The following is a 24,822-nucleotide window of genomic DNA, read 5'->3' as shown; positions in this document are numbered from 1 at the left end:
CTATGCGTACTGTTGTAACTTAGTCTTCCATAGCTTTAAAGCGGTTTGTCTGAGTGGGAACAAGGCATATGTCTGAAATATTTATTGACCGTCTCTGCCAAACCCCATTGGCAAATGATCGCGATGAATATTGAATAACCAAGAAGGATCTCAACATGCGCCGTATGATTTCTTGGAAAGTGACAAGCGAAAGCCTGTCATGCATTAATATTTACAACTTCTACTAATGTTGGCATCCATCCTGTGCCATTTTCCCCAACTATCAGCTTGAAATGAGGCTCGACATTTGCTTGAGCAGATAAAATGCAAATGTGGTTATCTGCTTAACAAAACTGCATTAGTTCAGAGAACAGACGATGTGATGTGGCCTCTGTCACCGGCCTTTCATCAAAATGTCAGGATCTGCTTGTGTGTGCATCTGGAGCCGGCGCGGAGATATATGGCGGGTCGGATGAGCGGTGGCTCCATCGATCAGCGCAGTGGCCTTGATGGAAAGAGGAGCCAACCGTGAGGCATTTCCTTTCACTTGAGTCCAGAGGGTCAGGGCTCTGTGCCACCTTCCGCAGCCACAATTACACCAGGCCTAGTTCTTCTGACCGTATTCACAACCAAGATCACACTCCCTGAAAGCCTTTAGTCTGTGCCGCTGCAACAACTAGGCTAGTTAATCATAGCTGGTTGGCTAATAATTGATTTGTGGGTTTAAGGTTTACTTTATTTCCCGTAGAGAGAAATGTGTCCTCTGCTTTTGACCCATCCTTCAGATATCTGTCAGGAGCAGTGGGTGAGCTCAGTGCCACACCCGGGGGCTCATCTCCAGATCTTGTGCTTGGTTCGTTATGCATGTTTTGTGTGGTGTGGGAACCGAAGTCACCCAGACACATGGAGGATATACATAACTACTAAACCTAAGCAATTTCTCTGTTAAAGTTTTACGTCGTTTGATCAAATTTGGTTCAAATTTGATCAAACATCTTGTTAACTTCAAATTGAAATGAAGTAAATACCAGCAAAGCTCTCTCAGGTCATGATAAAAAGTAAATTCCTCTGGCTCAGCTATCGAGCTGTTTGTCCGTCCCAGAGCTAAAGTACAGATAAACATCCCACTGTCCTTGTGTCCCCTGCATTTCATCAACGGTAGTCATGAACGGCAACAGATAAGAGACAAATTGAAGAAAGTGTGCGGCACTGGCCTCTTCTGCGGTGTTGCACATTATTGATAAATCCCTCGTCTGTTCCCCTCTCTCTGCCCAGACCTGATCCAGTGTACAAATGAGATGAATGTGAACATCCCGCAGCTGGCCGACACACTGTTCGAGAGGACCGCCAACACCAGCTGGGTGGTGGTATTCAAGTCCCTCACCGCCACACACCACCTGATGGTCTATGGCAACGAGGTGAGGGCTGTCAGGCTTTCACAAACACGCCTCATTGCACATTATATGAGGAGGTGAACTGGTGGTAAACTCACAAATGTGTCGATTTTATCTTGCAGAGATTTATTCAATATCTGGCTTCAAGAAACACGCTTTTTAACTTGAGTAACTTTCTGGACAAAAGTGGCCTACAAGGTATAATAAACCCATCAAAAGGTTATTTCACACCGCTGTGCACTACATGTATGCCATGACATTTCCATGACCGTCTGCTGTGTAACCAGGTTACGACATGTCAACATTCATCAGGAGGTACAGCCGCTACCTGAATGAGAAGGCTGTGTCCTACCGACAAGTTGCCTTTGACTTCACCAAAGTGAAGAGAGGGTAAGCAGCTTTGATTTCCGATGTTCCGCAGTGTTAGTCTGCACAGGGCACTCAGCTGTACATACACGCCCAAAGGCAATCGAGAATAAGTAACGATTGGTCGAAATATGTACATTTACCCCTGATTTGAGTAAAAGAAATTCAAGAAATCTGTGCATGGGTTTTTTTTACACTTAAAGCAGTACTAACTAATGTATTTACCTTAATAAATCCTTTTCGTAGTCCCGGTGGGGGTAGTACAACTGTTGTATGGGGTGATTGGGGTCTTTCATCCCCCCCTGGTGTCTCTGGCCAGAAAACCATGCTTGCAACTTGACTGCCACCGGACCGGAGCAACCAATACACACTAATAGAATCACGAAGAAGAAGCTAACATGCTAACGGGCAAAGCTAACTGCAGGCTAGCGTCACTTTAAACAGTATTTACAGCTACGTTTGAGTGAAAAAAAAATATTTCCATTGTATAATTGGATGCACAGTAACCCTCTCTCCCTTTGCCTTTTCTGTCAGCGTAGTATTTACTTTCCAAGACAATTAATAAGTTAAAAAAAAAATACGCAACTTGCTACGACACCTGCAGTTGCGCTTATGGCCTCTAGGGGCAAGAGTTACTTATTACTGCTTTAAATTAAGAAGATAATGACAATCTTAAGATTTTTTTGTGTATAAAAGTGTATAAAACTCTGTATATACTTCTTGAAATTACTTACTCGACAAAATTGTATATATAGACAAATATAACCATAATGTGACATATTTCTTGATTACAGTTTGCTGTTCAAGGCTATGCTGGAGCAACATCTTTCTATTTCGCATCCATCTGCAGGGGTTTATTCAGTGATATATTGTGTTAATGTCATCATACAGCAGCTCTTAGTGGTTGCTCCACTGTTTCCTCTGGAAAATAGTGAAGTGAAAGCAGTTTTACCAAATCGGTGTCTTATGAAATTGCTGTCTTTGCAAAAGTTAAATGTACTTGTTTCTGTCCCCAGGTCTGACGGAGTTATGAGAACCATGAACACAGAGAAGCTCCTGAAGACCATTCCTATCATCCAGAACCAGATGGATGTCTTACTTGACTTCAATGTATGGCCTTTATTTTTCACTTGTGCACATGTGTCCCCTTTGTTAGTTTGGCCTCATAACACCTTCATTTTCTCCCCAGGTCAACGCCAATGAACTCACTAATGGTGTGATCAATGCGGCCTTTATGCTTCTGTTCAAAGATGCCATTCGACTGTTTGCTGCCTACAATGAGGGCATCATAAATCTTCTGGGTACATGACGTTTGTTTTTAATTCTTGCCACAACTAGTCTTTTTATGGTCTGAACCTGAGCGCTGGATTTCATAGCTTACATGTTCCTTCGAAAGCATGGAGAGTGCTAGTTGGCATTCTTCTCTGCACACGTTTTAATTACCAGGAGTAAAAAAAAGGGCCTGATGACTTCCTACAACCACACCGCAGACTGCTAACAAGCTTATTTCAAAGCCTCTTCTCAGGGGGCTGTCATCAACTATTTCTCTCTGCACTTGTTAAGAATACTTTTCTGACCTAAGCCCAAAATTAATATCTGCCAAAGTAGCTTCTGGCATATGAAACCTTTCCCCTTTGCCTCCTTTGATTTGAAGAAGCTTATTGTTCGTTTTTATTTGCAGAAAAATACTTCGACATGAAGAAAGTGCAGTGCAAAGAAGGACTCGACATCTATAAAAAATTCCTCACACGCATGACTAGAATTTCAGAGTTTCTCAAAGTTGCAGAGGTAAGCATTTGTAAGTTCATCTTCCGTCTTGTTTGATGCTGAATTTTGTCTCGTTCTGCAGCAAGTAGGAATCGACCGAGGGGACATCCCAGATCTGTCTCAGGTGAGCACAGCCGTTTGTACACATTGCATTCCCAACATGACTAACCGGCATTTTGCTCTTACTAATTAACGCTCTTACTCAAAGCTTAGCAAAAAGACAAAAAAAAAATAGAAAATGGCCAAATTTTGGGAATATACTGTATGCATCTGTCCCTTTTACAAAATAATTCCAGTCCTTTTGAGAAATACAGGCTATAATTTTATGATAAAGTTAATCAGTAAACGTGTGAGGAAGTTGTAAAAGTTAGTTCATTCGCTGCAGTTTTAGTCACAAAAGTTGATAAAAAATCTAGCCTTGTCTGACCTAGAATACAACGTCCAAAATTTGGCTGTTCCCCTCCGCTCTCAGGCTGCACCCCGTAGCTTAGCTCTCCTCCAGTGCTCAGCGGAAAGGCTGGTCGGCAGCCAGAGCATGAGCCTGTAGTGAACCTAGCCGCACTTCATATGCACACTCACTCCTGACCTTGCACTGTGTACAGCAAATAAAGGTGTGAATCCATCCAGGTCTCAATAGTGCCGGTGTTTCAGAGCGAGAGAATGAATTTAAGGAAAGGTGTATGTAAGATAAACATTGTCCGTAAGAGCTCTCTACAGTTACCACCTTTATTTTCTGTATTTTCTCCTTTCCTTCCTCCTCTACTCCTTCAGTTTACGGTGTGTGTAAGTATCCAAACGTTTTCTGTCTCTGTGCTGTATTTGGCTGTGGCTCTTCTCGGTGCACAGTAAATTGGCATGCGTCAGTGTTGTATCACATAATGTGCCATGTCAGTGTTTTCACTGTATTCTAACCTAATGCGTCCCAATGACTTTTCTGCTAGGCTCCCAGTAGCCTGCTGGATGCCCTGGAGCAGCATTTGGCCTCTTTGGAAGGAAAGAAAGTCAAAGACTCAACAGCGGCCAGCAGGTATTCTAAACACCGTGACAACATTAGTGAACTATTCAGGAAGTACTTCCTCCTCATTGTTTTACATTGTGACCAGTGTGGGTATGACATCACAGTATTAATACAGCGTTCCAGGCAACTCGGTTAGTCATTTCCCACAGGTGCATTAGCAAACTAAACTTGTAAAGTAAATGAAAGTATCCAATCCAACTTTATTTATATAGCACATTTCAACGACTAAAATACGTTTTCTAAGTAAAGTGTAAGTAAACCCGTGAGTAAATTAAAAGGCTAATGTTGCAACAGTCGCCTGCACCGTCAGTCATTTGTTTACACAAATAAATGTAACAAGAATACATGACATCTCAAAGTGCTACAAATAAGAACACGACATATCAATAACACAGCAACACATATTAAGAAAACGCCTTTTTTTAGATGCCAAATGTCTCAACATGTGAAAAATAATGTTCACATCACTGGTTAAGTTTTGTCGTTCTGATACTTCTCTGTTGTCAGACCACTCTGAACAACCGGTGGTTGGCAAAGTCTGAGTTCCTGGAACACATGCAAATGATTTTAAGTTCTATAGTATTTGATGTCTCCAGAGATTTGAACATTTATCCCATTTGATTGAAATCCGCACTCTGTCTTAACTAAAACGGGTCCGTGAGTAAATGAATGTAATTGTGATCCATTTCATTTTTCTCCTTATCAGGGCCAGCACTCTGTCCAATGCTGTTTCCTCTCTGGCCAACACCGGCATATCCTTCACCAAAGTGGACGAGAGGGAAAAGCAGGCTGCTCTGGAGGAAGAACAGGCTCGCCTAAAAGCACTAAAAGTATATTTGCTTCCTCATCTACATTCCTTTCAGCTTAGAGCACACAGCAGCTAATGTGCGATTAACTTTGAGAAGGTTAGAGTAGTAATGGTGGTCAATTCTTCGCTACATTTTGCTTGTCGCGGTTGTAGATGGGACTTATCTCGCAACACAAGTTGTTTTAATCACACCCCACTGCATGAGTTCTGCGGCTGAGTGTAGTGCTTTCATTGTTCAAGGACCAGCGTCTGAAGGAGCTCCAAAAGACTCCAGTTCCTGCGACCACAGACTCCTCTCCAGTTTCCACGATGGGAGGGACCATCAACTCAGCCCCTGCTATTGACCTCTTCTCTACCCCAAGCTCAAATAACAGGTTTGGACACAATCTACACTCTAGGAATGTTGCAATGTAATCTTTTGAATAGTTTGAATACAATATTGAGCACCTTTACAATACATAACGTATGCCCTCTTTTACTTGTACCCTTTTACTTCAGTTGCATAGCCTAGTACAGCCAACTGTGGACTAAATCATGAGGATTTATACATATGCCCTTGCTCTCCTTATCCTGTGCAGCAGCGCCAAAGCAGCAAATGACCTGCTGGACCTACAGCCAGCCTTCCAGCAGCCACTGCCTCTCTCCACAGCCAACACATGGGGAGGTGAGAGCTCTGCCGAATCCGAACACTTTTAGTTGTTTGACCAAGCCACACAGAGCTCCTGGTTTAACTCACTATCATGAATCCAGTTCATTATCAACATCAGTATGCTGTAGTGTTGACTTGTGCTATTCATATTTACTGTGGAAGCCTTATCTCATCTAAGTGTGTTTTTCTCTTCACTTTCATATCATTAAATATTTAAACAATGCCGTTGACACAAGATGAAAATGATTCTATTGCATAACTGTAAACTGGTGATAATGTGCATAGACTTGCTGAATGTTTAAGACTAAACATAATCAGCCGTGTAGACAGGCTTGTACCATCACCGTGACTCTTTTCACTAGACACAATTTAAAGAGGGGTATTATACAAAGTCAACCTTGAGCTGTGTTTTGACCCATTTGCGCACCTTTGAGTAATTTTCGAATCTTCCGTAGTGGCTATTTTTTGCCACCACAGCCCCCAGAAAGCTCCTCCATATGAGGTTCTACTAAGGCTGGGCGATATGGCCAAAAAATAACATATTTCCTTTTTTTTTACCCAGTTTGGACCATTATGATTTTAATCGATTTTATTTGAAATAAACTTTTGAAAAGTCTCCTGATCTTTTATATGAAGAAAACTACTCCGAGTCCTGCTCATTAATATTTTATAATGTAGCTACGATTAGGCCCATTAAGAAAACACAACCCTTTATTTAAAAAAAAAAAATTCTGTTTTATTCCTCGTCTGCTCTCTGCCCTTTAATAAGCCATGGAGTTTTCAAAAGTGTGTTGGTTTTCTCGTCTTCATGCCTCTGCTGTGATTGACAACCGTCTTCATGGAGACTCAAGGGGAATGGGGCGGAGTTAAATGGTCCGCTCAGAGCAGAGTGAGAGAAAGGCACAGGAGCAGACCGGAGGAAAGTGGGAAACAAAACCGCGTCCTCTTAAAACACAACACGCGGCCTTTGTGAAGCAGCAGATCGTCAGAAAGTCGCTGCTTCTCCGCTGGTGTCATTTCGCTACAAAGCGTCTAAAACGCTGCTAAATTGGCCGCACGTTGGGGGGGACATGGAGCGGCGGCCTCGATTTTACAATTTAGCCATTTTCCAAGTCGTCTGTTTTTAAAAGCATGAATTAATTGAATTGATTCGATTTATCGCCCAGCCCTACGTTCTATGTATCCAGAAAATGCTTTTCGCGCCTCCATTACTTTGAAAAATCTTCCATTGTCTAACTTCACTGTGTTAAACAATACTGGAGGAAAACATCTGTTAGTTTGAGCTTAGGTTTTCATAAAAGTGTGTCTCAGTTCATGAATCAGCTATTGTTTTTAGATCAATATAGTGATTTCTAACTAACAAATTGAAAGATAGTGATAAAAAATGTATTCAACATTTTTACCAAATACAAAAAGCATAATACTCCCCTTTAAGCATTCATTATGAGTTTTATAAGCATACTAATAAAATAATAGAATTTCCCTCAGACCAAAAACTTTCATGAATGTTCACCAATGGCACAATGAGGGCAATTAATTAAATGTTCACTGGCTTTATGTATTTTTTTATTGAAATATTTTGGGGTAATGTGTTAAGTCCATGGCATAAAAATATGAATAACTAAAATTCGCTTGTCCTGACATTTGCCTCACTCGTGTTGTCTTGCATGCACTTTTTGTTTTAACATGTTCCATTTTCTCTCCCCCATAACCCACGTCTGCCATTTGTGCTCTCAGATCCCTTTGCCTCTGCTGCCGATGTTGAGGACATTCCAAATGCAAACCCTTTCCTCACTCTGCCCGTTGTGGATGCTGTCCACCTGTCCATGGCTCTCTCTGACAATGACAGCCTGTCCTCTCGGACGCCGAGCCATGAGATGTTCGGTGGGGTTGATCAGCTGCATCTTGACAGCTTTTATAAACATCCAACATTAAACTGCATGCGGATTTTTGACCATAGGAAAACACAGGCTCTTATTTTCTTATGGGCCAACTCAAAATGTCACTAAAATTGGCCTTATGTTGTACAAATTTACTTTTGGAGTTGGTTCCATCTGCTAAAATGAGTTTGATTTGCTGCTCTTAAGCCCCATTTTGTATAGTACTCACTTTGCTCTACTTGGATATACAGTACTTGCATGTATACTGCGCTATGCCGCTTACATACAATAGTGCAAGCAGTTACCACACTTAGAGATGCACCAATCCAGGTTTTTGGATCCGATACTGACGGTTTGAGTATCTGCCGATATTAGCCGATATCAGAGACTTTTTTTTTTAATAGGGGCTGCTTTGACTGAAAAAGTGAATGATTCTCTTTTTTCTTCATTGTGAGATCAATTAAGTCATTACATTTTCTTGCAAACAAGCTGTCTTAAGTCTTAAACATGCATCACCACACTAAATATCCTCGGCTACATGACTCAGGCTTTAGGTTACATTAATATTAAACTTGCATAAAGTGAAGTGATCTGATCATTACAGCTTGTGCGTTACAAATATGTTATATTAGTTATTTAAAGGAACAGGCCACCGTTCTTCCATACTGCGATATGTTGTTGCCTGAGCTTAGACGAGTTGATACGTACCGGTCTGGTCTTTGTACCCGTGGAAGAGCGTGTTAGCTTCCAACTTCACCCCGGTTTGGAGCTATAGGAATACATTGGGAGAGGCCAAATGCTAACAACATCAGACAGGTATGTATCAACTCGTCTAAGCTCAGGTATTAACATATCGCAGTATGCAAAAACGTTGGCCTGTTCCTTTTAACAGCATTTCATAAACCAAAATGCAAAATCTGTCAGTCCAGCAGTGGCCAGTTTAATTTTATTAGGCTACTTTAGGTGATCCGATCATAGTCTGTTCCAGCCTTGATTAGTCACCGCTAGCATTAGCATACTGCTGCTAGCCGCGGCATTTTGCGCGGTGATCAAAAGTACATTTGTTAAGTCAAAGCTAGCTAAGTTCTGAGCTTCGAAATGACCCACAGCGTGTCCAAATTCACTTAGATCTAGTTGGGGAAAGTTATGTTTTTAAATGGTGAGCGCCAAAACGGGTATCGGTTCAGTGTTGGATATTTGATATACCCTACAACTTATTTCTTTCCCGTATCGGCTCCGATATATTGGATTGGTGCGTCCCTAACCACACTAGAAGATTAAAACATTGTATTTTCGTGCTTCAGAGAAGGCTGCCTTGTCTGTCCTCTGGCGAATCAGCAGCTAACATTCTGCTGGCATCATGTCTCGTACCTTCTTGGCAAAACTTTGACCAAAGGGGAAGCAGACATTACAAAAGTAACGGGTCTGAGGCATTTTCGCTCTGCAAGAACCTTTTGGCGCCAGATAGATGCCGAGTAGACTTGAGCCTATCGAGAGATGAACATCTATTGAATAATCCTCCAACTAACACAAGCATCCTGTAACTGCTGTGATATAATATTTTACCGACTGTATCATGATGAATAAGAGGCAATGTTCCAAGCCTAACACGTATTGCCTTCTTGGTGAACCTGTGCTTCATCTTTCATGCAGCTTATGTGGCTGAAGGAGTCTTTCAGTGTTATTAGATACTGCCCGATGGTCCCACAGTCCAGAAACTAAATGTAGAAATGAAGGAAATGCCTGGAGTGACTTTAGGGTCAAGTGCCAGAACATGGTGTAGTTTTCTGCCACTTTTCTCACATTCATCTCATTTCTGGCACGCTGCCCTCGGTCTCTGTTTACGCTGCGGCAAACTTGGGTTCCCAGTGTTTGTTGTCTCCGCTTCCAATCTTGTTTGACTTGGGCCGTTTTAATCTTGCGCTCGCTTCAAAGTTTGATGCATGAAAATCCGTCTCTATTGAGCTCCTTGTTCGTCCGCCGCAGATCATTACAAACCCTCCTCCCCCCCTTCCTCTTTTTGATTCTTTGGCATCTGATATCGATTTGGTGCATGTGAAGCATTTCGCCTCGGGTACTAGAGTTACGACTGTCTGCCTGGTGCTCCGCTGACATTGTTAGAAGTCGACGCAGGGCTTCTTGTGAGTAGTTTGTCATGGGTGCAAGTGGTCGTAAAATTCTTGAGTAACTAAAAAAAAAAAAAACATGCTTTGCGGCTTCCCGTTCTCGCTTGGCGTAAAACTGTAAAATGCTGCCCTTTATTTAGTCTAGCCGTCTGACGAGTGCTGGCTTCCTCCGCTTTTGTGTCCCCAATCCCGATCTTTGTTTGCCCTCTGCTCACAAGCCGGCTTCCTCCCTTTCCTCTGTATTTTTATAATCTCTCCACCTCTTCTCCCCTTTCTTCTCTCTTTGCTGTTCTCGTGCTGTGTGTCAGACCCCTACACCAACACCCCCCTCTTCCATTCTGAGCCCCCTGCCCTAGCTGGTCTATTCAGAGGTACGTCTGAATTTAGACCCAACCCCCAAACTGCCTATAGTTTCCACAGTGTAGCTATCCTTATGCTGGCACCACCACCATTCATAAAAACAGTATGTACAGCTCCTCCTTTTGGATGTTTGTGTTGTCCTTAAACCATTGTCTGTTTTTATTTCCTAACCAGGGTTTAGCGCCTCTCCAACGCCGCAGAACGCTCAAGGCCTTAATGTTGACTTTGACTCAGTATTTGGCAACAACACCAATGGCAACAACCTGGATTCGACAGGTAAGCACTGCCCAATGCTGCCATCCTAAGGTCTTAAAGAGCACTTTTTAGCTGTTCTGAAAATCAAAGCTGTTTGGACTTTGATTTATTTACTATGCGGGTTAGAACAAATGCTTGAGCCTCTTCCGAACAAGCATTTGATACTTTAACCTATCTTAACTATTGCTACTACAATCAAATAAGCCTTAAAAGAGACTAGCTGTGACCAAATAGAAGCTGTGCTCCTTATAGTGTCTAAGGTGAGTAAAGTCACGTGGCTGTGCACATCATGGAACTGCTGTCATGTGCTTCTGCCATCACTTTATTTTTAGCATGCACAGGTGCAAAAACCGTGATGTGTCATGCTGTGTTGTTCTGTGGCTAAATGCAGTTAAGCATTAATCATAACGTAATGAAATAAAGAAGGTCCACGGCTTCTGTAAGTTCCTTTCAGGCCAACTCCAGAAGTCGCAAGCACAGGCCTTAGTAGGGTTGTGCCGATGGACGATGTCATCGTCCATCGGCGATGGATGAGCAACATCACGATGGAGCGCCACCATCGTGATGCCACGCCCCCTCCCGTCAAAAACACGCACTGGTCTTCTGTAGGCCTTGCAAACCTACAAACTTTGCAGGGATTGCACTGTAAATTAAATCACTGATGTAACGCGCTAGCGTCAGTAGCCTGCCAGAAGCCAGAAGCCACGATGTGTTAGCCGTAATTATTAACGTAAAGACGCAGCTGCTCTGTTTATGACGCGCGGGGCTCTCTCTCTCTCTCTCTCTCTGCAGCTCAGAGTTTCACAGCGCGTGGTTTTGTTTTGCTTTGCTGCGTATTGAAACTTAAACCGTTTTAAAATGAGATGGCTCTCACATCGGAGCTAGCTGAGCTCGTGGACTATTCTCACGAAGGACCGAGAGAAGAAAGAGAGAGGAGAGAGAAAGGCGCGGTGAAGCAGGAGTTAAGAGGTTAGAGCTCACGGACCGGGCGGCGCGTGGAGCGGCTTCAAAAATGTAGCTACGACGCAAACTTCAAAATATTGTCCCGTTCACCCACTGTTTCTTAAACATTACGTTAAAATTGAGCAAATGCAAATAATAAGCTCCGATTTACATTTGTATTAATGTGATAAGAGCCTTGGAGTTGACGTGCTGAATGAGTCGTTCTCCTCTCAGACTTTGCGCACAAGTTTTAACACATTTCTTTTGCAAAAGTCGTGTCCGTGACTCTGTTCAAATCATGTTTAGTTTAGATCCATTTATCCTGCAATCTCACATTTTCCTAGCATACATAGTAATATGCAGCATATATATAGGCTATGCAAATGTCTTTAAAAAAAATGCTTATAATGAGAAATGGACGATATCATCGTCCATCACGATGGTTCACTGTAAACATCGTCAACGGCCAATTAAGGGGACATCGCCCAACCCTAGGCCTTAGCTCAGTTATCCATGTGAGGAAACGCTGTACATTTTGCAGATGTGTGTTTTGTATTTATGGGTTTAGATTAGATAAACTATCACTCATTTGCCAGTGTGATGGAGGTTGGTGTTTGATTTGTTTGTGATTCAAAAGTGTTGTTATTAATTGTTTGGTTGTTGATGAAAATGCTGCTGTTTTGTGGAAAATAAACCTCTGTCACACTGGTCAGCAGCTGTTAGTGCTCCCGAGGACTGATGCACAAAGTCGAGCTCCCAGTTGCAGCGCAAGTTGTTTTGAATCTTTATTAGGGGAAGGGGCGTGATGTCATAATGTTCAGCAGTGCGATACAGCATTTATGTGAGTGGCACGATTGAGTTGTGAAAGTTATTTTATTTTGCCACTCAGTTTGGAATGATCACTAGGGGTGTAACAATGGACTGTCCATGATCTGACAGTATGGATCCTACTAAAACGACAATGTTTTAGCCCATTTTTTTTTATTGTATAAACTTAACCCAAACGTCACCATCACTTACCAATAAACTGAAGGCTGCAGACACTAGACACACACAATCAGAAATCAGAATTAGTGCTAAGAGCCTCCAACAAACATTTGATTTAACTATACTCCATCAACACATCCTCAACCGGCGCCACTTTAGCGCTATGTGATAAAAAAATTAATTTTCCTACACCATTCACAGCCAATTACAAAATAATCTTTAGTTCCTACACTAAGATTGTATTTTGTTTTGCATTGTGAGCCCAGGAGCACAGTTGATTAGAAAAGCAGCTTTGAAAAATTAGAAACATTGGCATTTTTTTAGATTATAGATACTGCCAAATAATAAACATTTAGGCAATTATTTTTCAAAACTACTTACACCTAGGGATGGGACGATAAACAATATCATTATTTGTGATAAAAATTGCAGCAATTAATTTAAAAAAATATTATCGTTGTTATAGTGCTAGAAGATAATCGCTAAATCCATCAGACAACCAGTGCCGGTAACTTTACCGGGAGTGGCTACGTCTCCATGGAGATGTGACTAAAATCGGCAGTATTTAAGATTTCAGAGGGTTAGTTCCTCATCCAAATCCATTCTTTGATTACCCACTGCAGAAAGAGCATTTTCTGTGTCGAGCTGCTCATTAGCTGCATGTTTTGTATAGATAACAACAGTATAGTCCAAAATATTGCACAGTTTGCCTTTATATACTTTATGTCTCACTCAATATGACATTTACAGCAGACAGTGAAGAATAATATGAGGGGGATAATTGCCCAATCCCCATCATTTCTGCAGTTTCAGTGAGTAAATAGCGTGATAATATCGTAAATCCCAATTATTTTGCCCAAGATAATCGTGACCCTTGATTTCATTATCGTCCCATCCCTACTAGACCGTCCTGCACCGTGAATTGAACCGTGGGCTAGCTGAACCGTTACACCCCTAGCATATACACTCTACTGCTATGCCCCATTACACATGAACAGTCCTGGCACACAGTTCAAACCGTAAATTACTTGAGCTGTTTTGCTGCCATGAAAAAGAAAACTCTTTCCCAGCTTTAATCGTGCCGTATCCAAGAGTATTTTGATATATTCTTGTGAAGTTTGCTCAAAATGACTTGATCTCTCTGGCTCGTCCTCAAAGAGCTTTGTGCAGCAGACCTCTCGGGAGTGTTCACTTGGTTGTAGGCGGCTCAGTCTCACTTGTTTTCTCTCTCTCCTCGTCCTGGGGTCACTCTCACTCCCGGGGCCTTGGCTTTTTGCATGGCATATGCATGACTGGGTGAGTTGACTCCACACACACTTCTCACACAGTAACGGCTTACCACGTTTATGCCAGCGCTGCTTCCTTCATCCACGCTGATCATGCTCTCCCTGTGTGTGTTTTTGTGTTTTTGTCGTTTGTCGTACCGTGTCTTCACCTGTGCTGGGCTCCCCGGCCTTTTACCCACCCTTCCTGCCTTCCTCTTCCCTTTGTCTTGCCCCCTTTTGATTAAGACATTTTAGGTGGCATCCTGAAACCTACAGTGGCATCTTCGCCCAATCAAGCCCTGACTCCCAACGGGCAGCAGGCGAACAGGCTGGTGTCAAACGACCTGGACTCCTCTCTGGCCAATCTTGTCGGCAGTAAGTGCTCAACTTTTTGCATAAATAAAAGTCTATCAGGGTTTAAGCACTGTATTATAAAGCATTAAATGAATTGGGGCAAAATTAAGGCAGTAAATGTCATTAAAAAGCAGTAAATTGAATTCAGACTGGCATTAAATCTACATTTATTGGAAAATGTACGACTTTGTTTAACAATTTCTACTATAGAAGTTAATTGAAAATATCAAAATGCTGGTCTAAAACTGTGCTTCCCAACCTTTTGGTCCTGCACAGCCCTTGAGTCTTTATTTTAATTATTTATTATTATTTGACAGGGACACTGCAATTCAACACAATACAAACATGCCTCTAACTGATGAAAGAGTTTATAGCTAGTGCAAATTTTCAACTCCAGTCCCTGGTTGGGCATTTCTACACTTCAATCAATCAATCAAATTTTATTTGTATAGCGCCCAACAACAGCCAGAAGGTGCACAGAGCGCTTTCCTGTATTAAAAACATGAATCACAATAAATAGATACAAACACACATATAAACAGCAGTGCTTTTCTGAAAAGATGTGTCTTCAACTGTGATTTAAAAAGACTCAACTCACTTCTAAAATCTTCAATTTCATCTTAAAAACGTAGCTATAGACACCGTACAAATCATTCACACACAAACTCAGTGCTATTTACAAATGGGTAGATTCTTGTTTTAATTGCATCCAAAACTTAACTGGAGAAGTGAACTTTTTAAACTCGGTCATGGTTTTAAGTTCAGTGGGTAATGGAGTTCAACAACTGCACTTTTCTACATAAATGCAGACTGACCAATTGAAGTCTTGCGGTGAGAAACTGTGCAGTTGTTATTGTTGTTGAATGAACAAAAAAATGACCTGCTAAACTGTTTTTGTTTTTTTAAGAACTTTTCTTTAATAGTAATATTGAAATACTATTTGGTTTTACATTCTTTTTCAATTTGAACTACTATTTGGTCAGTTTCCCATAGACTTTCTATTGGATTTTGGCCAAATACCTTTTTCCCCCACTGTAATTCAAAGTACTCCCTCAGGTCCCCATACCCCCGGTTGGGAAACTCTAAAACATATTCAGCTGCAGTTTTGGCTTGACGGATGTTTTGTTGGTAAAAGTTGGCTTTTTTGTCCAAAATCTTTCCTCTGTTTGACGAAATGTTTGCAAAGTCCTGAGAAATGCACCTTTTTTTTCTGCATTTGTGGCATTAAAATCTAGTATTTGACATTAAAAATGACATTAAATTTGACTTGCTTCTGCCCGTATAAACCCTGCGAATGCTAAACCAACTTCTGTTGCCTGTGATGTTGAAGCCTCAGACTTAAAACTCGTGGAGTATTTGTCATAATGTAACTCTGACTCTGTGAATAACGGGAACTTTATCCGCTCTAGATCTGGGAATTGGCAACGGAACAGCAAAAAAGTAAGTACAGTTAATATTTAACTTAATGACATCCATTATGCATGCGTTTGGAGCGGAGATAAGATCGTGACCTTTTCCACGCAGTGATCTGCACTGGAGTCAGCCTGGGGAGAAGAAACTGACCGGGGGCACCAACTGGCAGCCCAAAACGGCTCCCTCCACCACCTGGAACCCCGCTACCATGGTAACGCCATGTTTAACCCCGTCTACTCCCGTGACTTGGAGGCATTTCTGAGTCTAATTGATGTGTGTGTGTGCTGTGCGATTATATATTTATTGATACAGGGCGGCATGCTTTACCCACAATACGTAAGTGTCATTTTGAGCAGCTCCCTGTCCCGCTCTCATTAACTCATCACATTCAGCGGCACAGCTCTTTGAGAAGCCACGCGCACAGACTGCAGGAAGTCCATTAACACTCTGGCCCTCCGCATGCAGGGGGCCGCGCTCAGTGCATTAGCAGAACTCTGCTCTGTCTGGGCATCCGCACCACAGATAATCTCCTGAACACTGAACCTACTGGGACTCGCTCGATTTTCGGCATTTTGTCCTCGGGCGTGGTCGCGGAACTCAATGATCTCTCGTCTTTTTTTATCTTTAACTGGTTTAAGATTCGGGTTAAGAACAGATCATTTTAGGTCAGTGGTTCTCAACTGGTTTGGACTAGGGAAGCACCCATCTGATACTGATAATAGATATCGGAGCCAATACTTGAAGAAATATGATATCGGGTATTGGCTACAAATATCTAACACTGAACCGATACCAGTTTTGGCTCTAACCGCCTTAAAGCAGTACTAAGTAACATGTTTACCTTAATACATCCTTTTCGGAGTCCCTGTGGGGGTAATACAAGTGTTTATGGGAGGATTGGAGGGTCTTTCATCTCCCCCTGGTGACTGTCAAGTTGCAATTGTGGTTTTCTGGCCAGCCACCGGACCAGAGCCACCAATACACACAGAAGAAGCTAGCGGGCTAACGGGCAAAGCTAACTGCGGGCTAGCATCACTTTAAACAGTATTTACAGCCAAGTTTGAGTGAAAAAAAATTATTTCCATTGTATAATTGGATGTACAATATCCCTCTCTACCTTCAACCAGTTGCGCTTATGGCCTCTAGGGGCAAGAGTTACTTAGTACTGCTTTAAAAACATAACTTTCACCACCTAAATCTAAGTGAATATGGGCATGTTGTATGTTTTGAAGCTCAGAACCTGTAGAATTCAATCGCTACAATCGTTTTACCTCTCAATCCCTGCGCAAAATGCCGCGGTTAGCATCAGTATGCTAAAGCTAGTGGGAGCATGCTAATGCTAATGGAACCAGGACACTCTTGAAAAAGAGATTTTTAATGTCAATGAGTTTTATCCCGGATAAATAAAGAACAAATAAAATAAATAATCAAGGCTGGGTCTGAAACTATGATAGAAATACCTGTAGTGGCTTCATAAAATAAAATCGTCCACTGTTGAAGCCAAGTGTTTGTATTTGAGTTTAAGAAGCTAATTAAGAAATAACTGAACATATTTGTAATGATCAGATCACTTCATGTGAGCTATATTGATGTAGCCTAAAGCCTGTCATATACCCAAGGATAATTAGTGTAGAAAAGTCCAGTGGTCCTTGTTAAATGTTTTTCCAAGAGTTTATCAATAGATATACAGTAATTGATATTTGATCTGTAACATCATGACAATAAATTATGACTTTATTGATCTTAAAATGGAGAAAAGAGTCGATTAAATTTTTCACTCAGAGAAAGACACTTTTTAGAAAGTCTCTTGGGTATCGGTAAATATCGGATATCGACGATACTCAAAACCCGGTATCGGTAGCAAAAAAGCTGGATCGGTGCATCTCTAGACTTTGGACCATCACCGATAGACGCCCAAATAAGAATATTCTTGTAACCCAAAGAGCACTGTCCAGTTTGAATCTGTTTATAACGTATTTTCCTTCAGATCATTGTTGATTTAGGCAATGAGTAAATCTTTAAAGCAGGACTTGTGGTTATGAACTCGGCATCAGACTTTTGAATGTAGTGGAGTAAAAGTAATGCACTTTGGGAAAGGCTCAATAGCTTTGCGACTCTCCAGTTGAGAATCACGGTTTCAGATTACGTTTGTGTTTTTAAGGAGGATTTAATAGTAATGTTCAACAAACGTGCGCAGAACATTAAGCTCCGCTCCCGGGTGAAATGCTGAACATTTAGGGAGTCCCACATCTATTAGTGCTAGTCCTTTCCTGTTTGCCTCGTGCTGCAGCTGTGCCAGCCAAATGTGCCCCCCCTGGAGGTGCCCTTTAGTGTCATTAGGGGCAGACAGTTTTCCTGGATGGCCTCAGGTTCTTCCTTTGCTTTGTTTTATTGGTATGATAATAGATGGTGTCCTATTGAGCAAGAGATGGTGTGTTCCATTATTACAGTGAGCATTTTTGCACTGCAGTCCGTTTGGTGATGGGAATGTCCCGTTATTCTAAAGGTCTTAAATGTGGGTCTGTTAATTCAATGCCAATGTTATTTACACCCCCAGATAACTTTTGCTGGCAGCTTCTTTTTCGGACTTGTGTCTTTCAGGCACATGAGGGAATAGTTAATGAAACCTATCCTTCTGCAGAGCGCTGGTCCTTAGACAAATCTGGGTTTGTTATCACCTCAGGGCTGGTTGAGCGTCTCACACAAAGAGGCTGTGCTTTTTTTTCCCTTCTAATCTTTCTATAAGAAACGCCGCACCTGCCAACAGCACTTCCACAGCCTCCACGCAGCTCTTATCACCGGCTTTCATTAGCTTTTGTCTCTCACAAAGAGTTTTATAGACACACAGATTGGTCTGTATCGAGATAGGTGCCCAAGAAATGCCTAGTCTTTCCCTAAAATCAGTCACTTTTTGTTCCTCCTCGCTGCGTTTCATCCTTCATTTTTGATTTCTTGCAAAAGCGTCTCGGGCAGAAAGCTTAGCAGCAGGTGTCTTTGAAGTGTAGCGAAGTGTGGGTCATCCTGAAGCGAGTCAGAACAAAGTTGGCGCTCGTATATCCCGCCAGACTCGTGCAGCTGTGAATGCAGGTGGAGCAGCTTAATAATGCATTCCAGCCCCACTCAGAATAGACAGAAATGCTCCGTTCTAGGTATCCCCGTTTTAAGAAATGTATTCGTTTCCAGCCCAATTCTGTGGCCCAATTCTGTCGCAGTCATCTCGGCTTTTTTTGTGTCACTTCAGGCGCCATCTGTCATGGCCTTCCCCGCAACCACGCCGACGGGCATGATGGCATATGGAATGGTAAGTCGACCGGGAGAGCTTTTGGTTCACGCGCCTGGCACTTGTTCAACTGGAGGGCACAGGAGGCCGATGAGTTTTACGCATAACTATGCCCCAACTTCACACAAATCAAGCCCCGGCGAACAGCAGAACATGAGCAGAAGTCAGAGATTGAAATTTGGATTAAACTTTAAATCTTTTGACCTGTGCTAGACCAGGTAACAACATTTTAGGTAGAAACATTTTGCTGATAAGTGGGTTCTTTAAGGTGACCCAGTATAACTTTGACAGCTTCTAAGGCAGTCCCAACAGTTTATTTAGAAAGAAATTACTTAAAAGTGGAAAAAAATATACCTTTTCCTATAAAAAATGATGTTACATTTTCCCTTTTTTTCAATCTGAAATAGTTCCAAGTACCCCCCCCCCCCCCCCGGTCCCTGGTTGAGAAACACTGTTCTAAGGGACACTAAATTATACATTTTTTCCTTATTTGCACTGGTTCATCCGTCCTTTACCGGCTGTGATTCACATATACTTTATTCAATGAGAGCTCATTTGTATCTGCATACATTTATTTTATCTACTTCATTGTATAAACCCAAATAATCTGCATAATAAAACTAAAAAGATCATGAACATTTATCATTGTATACTCCTTCAATTCATCTTCTATAAGCTTCTTTCCACACAATACAAGTATCGGCCCTGAACCCTGCTTTTAGGACTTTTTTCGGGGCCTTTTCAAAGTGGTGTACTTAAAGAAGAACGTAGTCCCTATGGGGGTAATACAAGTGTTAATGGGATGATTGGGGAGGTCTTTCATCTCCCCCTGGTGACTCTGACCAGAAAACCACCCTTGCAACTTTCCCTGCACCAGTTTGGAGGCGGAATACACCCTAATGGAATCACAAAGAAGAAGCTAACAGGCTAGCGGGCAGAGCTAACTGCAGGCTAGCGCCACTTTAGCAGTATTTGCAGCCAAGTTGAGTGAAAAAAAAATATCTCCATTGTGTAATTGGGTTGTGGCACAATGTACAATATCCCTCTTTCCCTTTGTTTTTTCTGTCAGCGTAGTATTTACTCTCACGGACAATTAATGAGTAAAAAAACACAAAATCCTACGACACCTGCAGTGGCACTTACGGCCTCTAGGGGCATGAGTTACTTAGTACTGCTTTAAATTATGAAACCAAAATGTTGACACTCATAAGCCCCGCCAACTCGTATCACTGTAAACACTGATCAGAATATGCACAGCTTTAACGTGGAGAATTTAAGGGAGGAGAATTTTCTCAAATGAGCATTATGAGATCACGATAGTTGTGGAAAAACTCGTTCCTCTCACCAGCTGTTCTACTCTATCATCAGCCTCAGCACGAACCCGCACTTTATATCCTCTGCTCTCCACAGTGTAGGATTCTGGAGGAGTTTTAACACGTATGACTGCGGAAGATGAATTGATGAAGCAAATTGCTTGATGTTTATTTACCTGGTTAGTTAGTCTGGACCTTTACTTTTATGAAGTAGGTTTACTGGAAAATCATTCTGTTCATAGCTTTGTCCAGCTCTGCCATGTCACGGTCTGCTTTATTCATGCCCTTTAAGTCCATTTGACACCTAAACATTTCACATTTTATAACAGATGAAAGTGTTGCTTTCTGCGCAGATGAAGAAGCCTGGTTTCCTTTGCTGATAGAGAGAGGAAAGCAGCAGTTTATATCAAGCTAACCTACAGTAAGCCACCTACAGTTTGAGGGGAAGGTGTTTAGAGATCTTGAAAAAGCATAACTCTACTGTAGACCTATGTTTTTGATGAGAGAACAATGCTATAAACTCTCAAATAAACCTTGGCTTGACGTGATCGCATACGAGTAATTTGCCCTCGTCTGCTTCTCTCTTCAGCCTCCACACATTGGCTCGATGATGATGACCCAGCCCACGATGATGTACACCCAGCCCGTGATGAGGCCGGCCAATCCCTTCGGTACCGCCCCTGGTGCACAGGTAAACATTCACCCATCCATCTATATCGCCAGCTGCAAATTTGAAAGCAGTGACGTCACAAATTCCTGGAAGTCATTGCTAGAATCCCATCTGCTGTGTTCTCTTTCTTACTATTGCTCTGGATGGATTACTGTGGAGCTTCTTAATTCATTTCTCTCCTTGTGCTTTCATCTCGTCTTTTGCGCATCAGTCTCCCAGCTCTTCTAGTCCCTCCAGCCTGAGTCCCTTCAGAGCGCCTGGGAAGGACCCTTTGGCACAGCTTTTTGTGCATAATTTTTTATAGAGCGCCATTAGGTACAAGCTCCTCCCGTGTGTTGCATCTCCATGTCCGAGTGTAACGGAGAGTGCATGCTACTTGAACTGATTTTCCTTGTCTTTTGCTCCACTCACTGGCTGCTTCACACACTCGTGGCTTCTTCACTTTTGCAATTTAAATGTCCAGTCACTCGTCTGCAGAACGCTGTGGTGAGGCTCATCCGGTATCACACCATCACTTTTGGTGTTTTGTCTGCATAGCTTTAAAGCAAGGTTTAAACAGTTTGGAAATAGTGCGTTACACACAGTTCAAAGCACAACGCGGACTCTAGAACAGCTCAAAACTGTGTAATGCACTGATCCAAGTTGTTTAATATGCTTAGACCATGGCCCCACAAACTGAATAAGTTTATATGTGTCTGTTTGCATTTGGTGGGGAATCTAAGTCCAGGGCACTAGTTATTTCTAATCTACTTGATCAGAAACGGCAACTAATTATAAGTCACTCCGGAGTAGAAGACACACCAGCCATAAAACGTGCTGCCTCTCCCGGCAGCACGTTTCTCGAGCTCTCATTTGTGAACTCGTTCCTCAAGCTGTGGCCATCGAGCTTTTGGCCCGTGATTAGCTTTTTTGGTTTTCTTTGGTTTCCCTCGCAAGCTCACTCCAAACTGTCCTTCTGCTGCGCGATTAGCCACATATTATTAAAAAAGTGCGACTTATGTCTGGAAAATACTGTCATTTATCACTTCTATGGAAACAGCTACAGGCTAAAACGGCTAAAACACGATTCAACTTCTACTGGCCTAGAAATGCCTTCAGCCATTTGAGCCTTTTCCTACAAATGTGCACATCTTGTTAGCCACCGAATCCCGGAAATCAACGTTCCATTTAGGGCTGCATGATATTGAAGTAACTTGCGATATTGCGTTGCCGCTGAGCCCATTTCAACACGATATGTTCAATTCTAATTAAACACAAACTGAGAGTAACTGGTTATTCAGCAAATTGTGTCAAAACAAGATAAACAAAACAACTACATTTTAACTAGAACTTTCACACATTTAGTGAAGACTTCAGTGATGTTGCGATATATTGTGGCTTCTCACGATACGGATATTGCATCTAATATCGCGTACGATATTTTTTGCGATATTTTGTGCAGCTCTAGGTCTATTCCCGTACAAATGAATAGGGAAGGCAGGAACACTATTAAACTATGAAGTATGTTTTGTCCTTTTCATGGCATTTCATTTCTGTGGTTTCTCTATTAACATTTAGCTCAGAGGCCACTTTTATGCGCTGATTTGTAAAATATCAAAAGGTCTGACTCTGTACATTCGTTAATGATTTCTAACAAGGCTTTGACCTCACCTTTATGTGGTCGATGAGTGGACAACATCTTAAAACATCTGGATCGTTCATAATTTGCGATATTTGGTGGCTAATGCTACCGGCTGTAGGAAAAATGCATTGAGCAGGTTAACGGACACTGAAATGTTGCCCGGATTAGCTGACTTGCTAACTGTTGTATACGTTGGGATCGAACGCCACTTCTTCTTTTTATATTTCTATCCTAACCAAGTAAACAAAACATAAAAGAAGGACACCAGTCTGACTGCTTTGCTTTAACACGACCACAAAGTTTGCCTGTTCTAGCACTGTGTGTATTTTGTTTTGTCACATCCATTTTTGTGGCTGTGCAATACATTAGTTAGTATATTTATAAGTGTTGATCTTAAATGAGCAATAACAAGTAACAAGTAAGGCACACGTTTACTTCATCTCTACATTGGATTGTCACTGCCACATAAGATTGTTGTCGAGGAGGATTGGTCTAAATGACCCTTTACATTATTCCAGCAACAGCATTTGAAAGTGAAGGTAAAGATGGGGTACAACAACACCCTAACACGATAAACAAAACCTGCCTCACACGTCTCACATACTGCCCACAAGTGATCTTTTTATTCTGAAGATTATTCTTTAGCTGTTTTATTGTAAGGTCTTCTTACAGGGTTCAACGGGAATCAAAAAGCATTAAAAGCATTCAAATTACGGCATTGAATCTAAATTTCTTTCATTGTTTTGCCTTTTTTTATTAACCGGCTCTTCACGATGCAAGTAGACATGCTCCATTGACTTGAATGGGATTTTCCAACGTTCTACTGATTATTATTTTCTGATTGAGGAAGAAATAATGACCAATGGCAACAGAGTTCGTGTAATACAGGTCTTTCATCATAACTCCGCACGTAGTTGTCGAGGACACTGTCTCTGTCCCCGTCCCTGCGAGAGACGTTGGGGGAATCATTTGTGAATCGCTCGTCCGACTTTCAACTTACCCAGATATTCACCACCATTCCTCCTCTCCAACGCACAAACCTTTGGGAACTATTTGCTGCGGGAATCATTAAAGCAGTACTAAGTAACTCTTCCCCCTAGAGGCCATAAGTGCAACTGCAGGTGTAGTAGCAAGTTACGATTTTTTTATTTATTAATTGTCTTGGAGAGTAAATACTACGCTTTTTTCACTCAAACTTGGCTGTAAATACTGTTTAAAGTGACGTTAGCCCGCAGTTAGCTTTGCCCGTTAGCATGTTAGCTTCTTCTTTCATGATTACATTAGTGTGTATTGGTGGCTCCGCACCGGGGGCAGTCAAGTTGCAAACATGGTTTTCTGGCCAGAGACACCAGGGGGAGATGAAAGACCCTCCAATCATCCCATAAACACTTGTATTACCCCCACAGGGAAAGGATTTATTAAGGTAAATAAGTTACTTAGTACTGCTTTAAATAAACGCCCTGTCGTTTCTTATTTTCCCGATAATGACCAGCGTTCTATACATTATCCCTTACAAACTGGAGGCCTTTTAAAAATACTACAACGTATTCAGTCACAGGTTTTGCAGTAAATTTCTGCCATTTTTTCTACAGTTTTGCATAAACTCTGCTCCTGTTGTGTCCAGTATGGATGGATGGATGGATGGGATGGAGAAAATGGATGCATCTTATTTGCGTGTGGCATGAAAAATCTAGTCTTTGGGCATTAAAACACCATTACAAATCATTACATTTGACTTGCTGCTACCTGTATAGAGTTCGGGAAGCTCCAGTTACCATGGAGATCCGCCATCTTTGCAGCTGTTAGCATACATTTCCATTGACTAACATTAGCTAAAACAGTATAAAAAGAGGAGAAAAAAAGCCATGGAACAAGTCCGTTAGCTGCTGAGTTACTGCTGGTAAATACATCTAACGCACTGTGGTGTCCAAGTGTTTTAATATGAACAAAATCTCCATTCGTTTACAATTGCTGCTAATCCCATAATGCTCAGCGATATGACATCACATTCCCGAACTCTATAAACCCTGTATTAAATTCAAATGATTAAAATGTGCTGAACACTATCAATAAAAGCGCTGACCTGTCTTTTTCTTTTTTCAGATGCAGTTCATGTAACCCGCAGAAGGGGAAGAGTCTTTCCCGCCTGAAGAAGAAGAAGATAATTAATCAACTCAAAGCAGACCCCGGTTTGCTCCTAATAAACTCACCTCTCTCTGAGAACGAAGGGCCCGGTAAGACTCATGTGACTGTGCCCCCGCGGCTCCGGCCATCTCAGAGAGGCATCACAGTGGACGTTGTGCCCATCTCGTTAATGTCTGCGTCAAATAGGAGAAAAAGAGTGTGTGCTGACATTTCCACAAAAACAAAAACAA

The 24,822-nt window shown here is 41.8% G+C and overlaps 1 protein-coding gene across 19 annotated transcripts in view; it reads left to right on the top strand.

Moving 5' to 3' along the window:
- The window catches only part of picalma (phosphatidylinositol binding clathrin assembly protein a), a 32,992-nt gene extending 8,170 nt beyond the window's left edge, over positions 1-24,822 (top strand). The window contains exons 3-24 of one of the 19 annotated variants that reach the window (XM_079565632.1): positions 1,255-1,397; positions 1,496-1,571; positions 1,661-1,763; positions 2,756-2,849; positions 2,929-3,040; positions 3,421-3,527; positions 3,589-3,630; positions 4,278-4,289; positions 4,448-4,533; positions 5,231-5,354; positions 5,573-5,706; positions 5,914-5,996; positions 7,719-7,865; positions 10,296-10,358; positions 10,522-10,623; positions 14,043-14,171; positions 15,560-15,590; positions 15,675-15,774; positions 18,805-18,864; positions 20,746-20,847; positions 21,038-21,141; positions 24,551-24,822. In XM_079565632.1, the coding sequence (XP_079421758.1) occupies positions 1,255-1,397; positions 1,496-1,571; positions 1,661-1,763; positions 2,756-2,849; positions 2,929-3,040; positions 3,421-3,527; positions 3,589-3,630; positions 4,278-4,289; positions 4,448-4,533; positions 5,231-5,354; positions 5,573-5,706; positions 5,914-5,996; positions 7,719-7,865; positions 10,296-10,358; positions 10,522-10,623; positions 14,043-14,171; positions 15,560-15,590; positions 15,675-15,774; positions 18,805-18,864; positions 20,746-20,847; positions 21,038-21,130 (1,943 nt within the window). In that variant the 3' untranslated portion in view covers positions 21,131-21,141; positions 24,551-24,822. Of the gene's footprint in view, positions 1-1,254; positions 1,398-1,495; positions 1,572-1,660; positions 1,764-2,755; positions 2,850-2,928; positions 3,041-3,420; positions 3,528-3,588; positions 3,631-4,277; positions 4,290-4,447; positions 4,534-5,230; positions 5,355-5,572; positions 5,707-5,910; positions 5,997-7,718; positions 7,866-10,295; positions 10,359-10,521; positions 10,624-14,042; positions 14,172-15,559; positions 15,591-15,674; positions 15,775-18,804; positions 18,865-20,745; positions 20,848-21,037; positions 21,142-24,550 lie in introns of all 19 variants that reach the window. The other 18 variants (XM_079565636.1, XM_079565633.1, XM_079565621.1 and 15 more) reach the window with 18 other exon arrangements.

Source organism: Gobius niger (assembly GCF_951799975.1).
Source record: "Gobius niger genome assembly, chromosome: 11".
Classification (NCBI taxonomy): Eukaryota; Metazoa; Chordata; class Actinopteri; order Gobiiformes; family Gobiidae; genus Gobius; species Gobius niger.
Note: the sequence above shows the minus strand (reverse complement) of the source record. Positions and strands in the feature narration are given on the sequence as shown.